Raw genomic sequence first — 8,594 nt, 5'->3', positions numbered from 1 at the left:
ATGTATTGGTTAACTCAAGGTTTGAGAGTAGTTAGCTTTAGGTGAGACCAGGTGTCATGGCAACACAGAATGTTAAGAGAAACCTCCTTTTAAATTTGTATAGAGAAGGAAAAACAGATCGCTGGTTTGCTCTTTCCTGCCGGTTAAGAGAGATAAAAATGCCTGACACTTACAGTCTCTTTCCTCCATTTGGAGACCCCTGGCCTTCCTGCCTGTTACCCTCTCAATACTTTGATTTTATTTATGCTATTCCCACAAGAGTCAAGCATTGTCATATATGATAATTTGTACAGATTCACTAAAACCATGACTCAATAAACAATCAATCCAGGCCCACAATTCATCTTTTACTTTCTGAGATAATTCTGACATGCCATAGCTTTTCATGGCATTTTTCACTTCTGCATTCTTCACTGTGTAGATGAGTGGATTGAGGAAAGGTGTTCCAATTGTGTAAAATAGTTCCACCATTTTATCCATGGGGAATGTGGTTGGGGGCCAAGTATATATAAATATACACGGACCAAACGATAAGACAACTACAATGACACGGAAAGTGCAGGTGGAGAGGGCCTTTTTCCTCCCTTCTGCAATGTGGTTCCGCAGTGAACGTAAGATAACAATGTAAGAGATCATCAGAATTATAAAACTGCTTGCACAAAGTGCCCCACTATTCATCACCACCAGTAAGTTCATCACATAAATATGCATGCATTCAAGTTTCAACAGTGGCTGCATATCACAGCAATCGTGATCAATCAAATTAGATCTGCAGAATGGCGATCTCAAGGCCAGAATAATCTGAACCACAGAATGTGTAGAAGACCCTATCCATGCAAGAGCAACCAGGATGATGCAGACTTGCCGACTCATGATGGTTGCATAGCTCAAGGGCTTACAGATAGTCACATACTGATCCATGGCCATGAGGACCAGGACAAAGATCTCCATGCATCCAAATAAATGCAGTGCAAAGACCTGAGTCAGGCACTCATTGTAAGATATGCTTTTCTTTGCAAACAGGACATCCATGATTAATCTCAGGGCTATTGAAGTTGAAAAGCATGTATCAATCAAAGGCAAATAAAATAGGAAGAAGTACATGGGACTCCCAAGTATCTGGCTGAATTTTATGGTCATAATAATAAGCAAATTACCCATCAACGTTCCTACTTAGAAAATGAAGATTACATATACCATTTTCTGTCTCGGGATCTTGAGTCAATCCTAACAGTATGAACTCAGTTACACTATATTGCCATATTGTTTCATGTGGTGAGGGCAAAGCTCTGATGAGAAAGTATCTGCAAAGGAGAAAAGAAGAAAGAAAATGGCATGAATGTTACATGCCTGAGAAGTCACTTTAGTCATGTCCCACTCTTTGTGATCCCATGGACTGTAGTCACCAGGGCCTCTGTCCACGGAATTCTCCAGGCAAGAACACTAGAATGGATTGCTATTTCCTTCTCCAGGATATCTTCCTGATCCAGGGACTGAACCAGTGTCTGTCTTCTGCTTTGGCAGGTGGGGTTTTTTTTTTTTACCACTAGTGCAATAGAGCCCTAATAGGTACACATGATCATGGGACTGCCATCTTCCTATGCATAATCATTTGTCTGCAGTGCAATGCTTTATCTGAATTAAATGGAATTCATAATACTCATTCAACCTGTTTCTTAAATGCATCTGAAAATAATAATATAAAAAATTGAAAATAATAAAAAGTAAATAATTCTTCAGATGCCATGAATATTAATTTGAGTTATTTCACAAGAGTGAATAACTTTTTCAGCTGAAGGTTATATTCAATTTCTATCAAGGACATATTGATATTAATGTTCCCTATCGCAGAAGTAGAGAAACAGTTTACCTAATTTACTCAATATGCTGTCACATCTTCAACGAAATGTCTAGTGATAACATACTCTTCTGATTAATATTGCCTTGAGTAATGATTGTCTAAACATTTCAGAATGTCTTTCATAATAAAATCTGAAGATTCTTGAGAATCTCTTGGACAGCAGAGAAATCAAACCAGTCAATCCTAAAGGAAGTCAGTGCTGAATATTCATTGGAATGACTGATGCTGAAGTTGAAGCTCCAATGTTTGGCCACCTGATGAGAAGAACTGACCCATTGAAAAGACCCTGACGCTGGGAAAGATTGAAAGCAGGAGGAGAAGAGGATAACAGAGAATGAAATCACAGCATCAGATAACAGAGGCATTACAGACTCAAAGAACACGAATTTGAATAAACTCTGGGAGATAGAGGAGGACAGGGAAGCCTGCTGTGCTGCAGTACCTGCGGTTGTAAAGAGTCGGATATAACTTAGTGACAGAACTACAACAAATCACACATACAAATATATGCACAAGACACACTGCATTACACACGTAGACACATGTGATAGACTGAGTGGATTATACACACAGACACACGTGATAGACTGAGTGGATTACACACACAGACACATGTGATAGACTGACTGGATTATACACACAGACACATGTGATAGACTGAGTGGATTACACACACAGACACATGTGATAGACTGAGTGGATTATACACAAAGATATATGTGATAGAATGAGTGAATTATACACATAGACACATGTGACAGACTGAGTGGATTATACACACAGATACATGTGATAGAATGAGTGGATTATACACATAGACACATGTGATAGACTGAGTGGATTACACACAGAGACACAAGTGATAGATTGAGTGGATTATACATGCAGACACGTGTGATAGGCTGAGTGGATTATACACATAGACACATGTGATAGACTGAGTGGATTACACACAGACACAAGTGATAGATTGAGTGGATTATACATGCAGACACGTGTGATAGGCTGAGTGGATTATACACATAGACACATGTGATAGACTGAGTGGATTACACACACAGACACAAGTGATAGACTGAGTGGAAAGGGAAAAAAAGCATAAAGTTTTAGCAATGAGTACACAGCAAGTTGGTCCAGTCTATCACTAAATTTATTTTAATCTGTTGCCTTGACTAAGTTTAATATTTCCTTTACTTCTTAAACCTTTCTAGTTGTTTACAACTTTAATATTTTTCAATTTTAATGTGGTTTCTTTTAGTATTTTAAAGTCTTCATTGAATATATCACAGCATTACTTCTGTTTTTTGTTTTGTTTTTCCTGGCTGTAGGGCTTGTGTAATCTTAGCTCCTGACTGTTCTGCCCGTAGTCCGAGTCCCCGGTCGGGAAAGAAGACTCCTCGAAACAATGCAACTCGCAATAGGGGAATTTATTACTGACTCAAGCCAGGGCCTCCCGCCCTCACCAGGTGTGTGAGGACGAAAGGTCCCGAACCCCAGTTCTCTCGGATATTTATTAGGTCAAAATAAGCAGCAGGTAGTTGGCGCAATCGGATTGGTTACACAGTGGGTAGTTGGCATAAGCGGATTGGTTACACAGTTGCAAGGTAATTTTTGTTGGCCCTACGTGGGCTTTCAGCTTTCCCCTGATAGGTTCCCTTTCTTCTGGCTAGGCATATGTTGATTGGCTGGCTCCAGGAGGTCTGATAATTATGTTACCCCGGGAAACCAGGCCTACTCCTACTCTAGGCTGTCTGCCATGGCGTTAGCCGTGACAGCCTCACACTGACCAGGAATTGAACCCACACCCCCTACATGGGAAGGCAAAGTCTTTTTTTTTTTTTTTTTAAGTTGGAGGCTAGTTACTTTACAATATTGTAGTGGTTTTTGCCATACATTGACATCAATTAGCCATGGATTTATATGTATTCCCCATCCCGATCCCCCCCTCCCACCTCCCTCTCTGCCCAATCCCTCTGGGTCTTCCCAGTGCACCAGCCCCAAGCACTTGTTTCATGTATCCAACCTGGGCTGTTGATCTGTTTCACCCTAGATAATATACATGTTTCGATGCTGTTCTCTCAAAATGTCCCACCCTCACCTTCTCCCACAGAGTCCAAAAGTCTGTTCTGTACATCTGTGTCTTTTTTTCTGTTTTACATATAGGGTTATCGTTATCATCTTTCTAAATTCCATATATATGCATTAGTATACTGTATTGGTGGCTATCTTTCTGGCTTACTTCACTCTGTATAATGGGCTCCAGTTTCATCCATCTCATTAGAACTGATTCAAATGAATTCTTTTTAATGGCTGAGTAATATTCCATGGTGTATATGTACCACAACTTCCTTATCCATTCGTCTGCTGATAGGCATCTAGGTTGCTTCCATGTCCTGGCTATTATAAACAGTGCTGTGATGAATGTTGGGGTGCATGTGTCTCTTTCAGATCTGGTTTCCTTGGTGTGTATGCCCAGACGTGGTATTGCTGGGTCATATGGCAGTTCTATTTCCAGTTTTTTAAGAAATCTCCACACTGTTCTCCATAGCGACTGTACTAGTTTGCATTCCCACCAACAGTGTAAGAGGGTTCCCTTTTCTCCACACCCTCTCCAGCATTTATTGCTTGCAGACATTTGGATAGCAGCCATCCTGACTGGCGTGTAATGGTACCTCATTGTGGTTTTGATTTATATTTCTCTGATAATGAGTGATGCTGAGCATCTTTTCATGTGTTTGTTAGCCATCTGTATGTCTTCTTTGGAGAAATGTCTGTTTAGTTCTTTGGCCCATTTTTTGATTGGGTCATTTATTTTTCTGGAATTGAGCTGCAGGAGTTGCTTGTATATTTTTGAGATTAACCCTTTGTCTGTTGCTTCATTTGCTATTGTTTTCTCCCGTTCTGAAGGCTGTCTTTTCACCTTGCTTATAGTTTCCTTCGTTGTGCAAAAGTTTTTAAGTTTCATTAGGTCCCATTTGTTTATTTTTGCTTTTATTTCCAATATTCTGGGAGGTGAGTCATAGAGGATCCTGCTGTGATTTATGTCAGAGAGTGTTTTGAGTGATGTGCACCCCAATGTTCATCGCAGCACTGTTTATAATAGCCAGGACATGGAAGCAACCCAGATGCCTATCAGCAGACGAATGGATAAGGAAGTTGTGGTACATATACACCATGGAATATTACTCAGCCATTAAAAAGAATTCATTTGAATCAGTTCTAATGAGATGGATGAAACTGGAGCCCATTATACAGAGTGAAGTAAGCCAGAAAGATAACCACCAATACAGTATACTAACGCAAATATATGGAATTTAGAAAGATGGTAACAATAACCCTATATGCAAAACAGAAAAAGAGACACAGATGTACAGAACAGTCTTTTGGACTCTGTGGGAGAAGGCGAGGGTGAGATGTTTTGAGAGAATACCATCGAAACATGTATATTTATCTAGGGTGAAACAGATCAACAGCCCAGGTTGGATGCATGAGACAAGTGCTTGGGGCTGGTGCACTGGGAATACTCAGAGGGATGGAGTGGGGAGGGATGTGGGAGGGGGGATCGGATGAGGAATACATGTAAATCCATGGCTGATTAGTGTCAATGTATGGCAAAAACCACTAAAATATTGTAAAGTAATTAGCCTCCGAATAATATAAATAAATGAAAAAAATTAAAAAAACAAACAAAAATAAAGTAAACAAAATAAGAGGACAGCACTGTATGCTAGGAAGTTAAGTGCTAAGTAAGAATATGAATTTTTGTTCATAAACTACTGAATTTGAGCACCTAGAAAAGAGTAGGGTATTTACCAATATCTGTTGAGTGAATGGAAACTTTAAGAAAATAACCTATACATACAGTCTAGTAGTGTTTCACACTATACTATATTCAGATGCCACTGAGGTTTTTAAGATCTTACCATGTTTGTAGGAATTCATGCAGAAGTTAGGATGTTCACTTGCTCTTTTTTCGTCCCAAGGTAATTTGGACACCCTTGACTCAAATGAAAAATCATTTTAAATGATCTTTAAAACCTGTTCATCTGGAACAGGAACTCTTTGATCTCACAAGGAGACTTTGATTCTTGCCAGCCGGCCAAAAGACAGACTAAGTGGGTTCCAGATTCAACCCACACTTTCTCAAAGCCTCTCTCACACAAGACTTTGACCAAGGAAGTACTTCTCTTTTGCCTCCCTGGAGGAGTACAGAAATATGAATGATACAAAATATAGAATTCTGCAGAAGATGATTCCCTAAAATATCCCTTCCCTTCCAATTAAGAGAAATGAAGTACATGTTATAAACAACTTAATTTTCAATTTGACTTATTACCTATAGACAAAATATGGCTTATACCTTAAACTAAAGATGTTTACATGGGCCCTATGTGACATCTTTGGACTAGAATAAAAACAAAGATGGTCTTCCAGAACACAGGTCTTGTGTACTGATATCATTCTTCAAGTAATGAATCAGGACTTCTAAAAAAACTGGCAGATTCTAGGTCTGCAGCAAGGAACGTAAACATGAACCAGAGCATCTTGCAGCAACAAAAAGTAAGGAAATGCTAAAGCATACACATCTGCACAGTGATGAGAATAAGCCAAAGGAACACAGAAGTCAAAGAAAAGATGTCTACAGTGCCCAAACTGGAAAAACAGTTCAGCAACAAAGCAAATAACGGACAATTGAAATATAATCCAAAGTATAAAATAAATACCCATGAGTTATGATATAAATAACTGGACCAATTACTAGGTAGAGGAGAACACAAAAAATTCCAAATAATTTATGCAGATACCTTGTCCTCAGTTGCTCCAATTTTTAAGCGTCAGCTGAGCACACATTTAAGTGGCTTCATTCCAAAGACAACACTATGGAATTAGGGAAAGAAGTAAATTTATAATGAATAAATGTGACAAATATTACCTGAGTCAGATGATCAAATTTAACACCAACAGTGGTAAGTCACATTGAGAGTATGTACCCACTGATATGATGAAAGTGGAACTTTATGTCTCTGGTCCTTCTCCCAATAACCATAAGTCTGCTTTAATGGCAAATTATATATCAGAAAATCCCAATGCAAAATTTTATACAAAATATCTGCCTAATCCTTAAAACTATCAAGGTCAAGGTCATCCAAAACAAGAGAAGTCAGAGAAGTTTTCTTTGTTTGGAGGAGCTGGAGAAAACAACTGAATGTAAGATGGTTTCCTGGATCAGATTCTGGAGGAGAAATACAGCATCAATAAAAACTAATAAATCTAATTAATTTACAGATTTTAGTTAAGAATAATGTGATATCAGTGGTTAACTAGTTGTGACAAATGTACCATACTAACATAAGATGAATATAGGTGAAACTGAGTATAGTGTATATGAAAACTGTATTTTTTTACAAACTGCCTGTAAATACAAACCATTTATAAAATATAAAGTTTATGAAAAATGAATGGCATATTTTAACTTATCCTCATATTTTCTTTTGTAACATGTGTTAGAGACCCATTATTTTTAAGTGTTGAGTCATGCTGTTTTAGCTGTCTACCACATTTTGTTTATCTGCTCATGTGTTGATGGGTACTTAGGTTTCTTAACCATTTTGCCTGCTCTGCGTAGTGCTACTACCCTATGAATATCTGAATTCCTGATTTCAATTCTTTGGGGAATATGCCCAGAACTGGAAAAGCTGGATCATTGGGTAATATTATTTCTCACTTATTCAGGAATGTAACACTGTCTTTCATAATGGCTGCAGTTTCCTCAACCAATGCAGGGCTAGTCCTTCAGATAGCGGATAAGAGGCCATGCCCTCTGACTGTGGGGAGATCTCTTCTATTGGCAAGGAAGACTTGGTTTTCTTTTGTTCCCTTTTCTTGTGTTACTCAAACCTCCAGTGATCTATAAGAGAGTCTGGGTTTCATCATGATTCTTGTTTCTCAAATCTTCATTTTATATATGAAATTACTTTGCTTATATCTCTGGAAAATTTCTGGAACCCTTCTATATTTTTCCATTTCACTCTGATTTTCTTAGGTGTAAATGCAGAGAGGGAAATTTATAAAAGTAATTTCTAAGGAGAAATGTTGAGGGAAGCTGTCGCTAGTACAGGGGGAAAGGAACAGGGTCTCAGTTAGTGTTTGGATTTACCCAGGAGCTCTGAGAGTTATGCAGTATTTATTGTACTATGCTACTGGTTCCATCTTAAGGCAAGAGGACCAGCCTTTCACCCCCAATCCAGTCATTTATTGGCCAGTGGTGGACCCTGGGATGGTGAGAGTAATCCCCAGTGAAGCAGTTCCAATTTCTCTGGTGCGATTGTACAGAAAGAATGGGGTTGTGAGTTCTTAGCTGCTCAGCCATACGGCAGCTACTCCTGGGTACACTGGCCCAGTAAGAGAGATCTGACCAGGTGCCACATTCTGTGTCATCATTGGTACCACCACAGCTCAAGGCTCCATCATTTCATACCCAGATAATTACAGTAACCTTCTAACTGCTCTACTGCTGCCTGCCTTGCTCCCTTCAATCTATTTTCTGTACTGTATCTGGAGTCATCTCCTAAATCTCAACTTTAACTGCATCATTCGCTAACTTACAAGACCATTCAGTCATTTCCACATAGCACATATAGCATCAAGCCTTGACACAATTATGAGACCCTTCTTTAATTTCCCTATTTCTGTCTCTTGCTATTTTCCCTTTATAAGCTAAATGTCCAGCATG

The 8,594-nt window shown here is 38.9% G+C and overlaps 1 protein-coding gene across 1 annotated transcript; it reads right to left on the bottom strand.

The window, feature by feature from the left end:
- Positions 1-261: 261 nt before the first annotated feature.
- On the bottom strand, positions 262-951 carry LOC136155143 (olfactory receptor 4C11-like). Its single transcript, XM_065917038.1, has one exon. The coding sequence runs from the start codon at positions 949-951 to the stop codon at positions 262-264; it is 690 nt and encodes a 229-aa protein (XP_065773110.1).
- Positions 952-8,594: the final 7,643 nt, after the last annotated feature.

Source organism: Muntiacus reevesi, unplaced genomic scaffold (assembly GCF_963930625.1).
Source record: "Muntiacus reevesi unplaced genomic scaffold, mMunRee1.1 SCAFFOLD_124, whole genome shotgun sequence".
Lineage (NCBI taxonomy): Eukaryota > Metazoa > Chordata > Mammalia > Artiodactyla > Cervidae > Muntiacus > Muntiacus reevesi.
This window is presented reverse-complemented; position numbering and strand designations above follow the sequence as displayed.

What these genes read in the sequence shown, in the direction of transcription:
- LOC136155143 (XM_065917038.1), bottom strand. Translation starts at nt 951, where the DNA reads ATGGAGATCTTTGTCCTGGTCCTCATGGCCATGGATCAGTATGTGACT.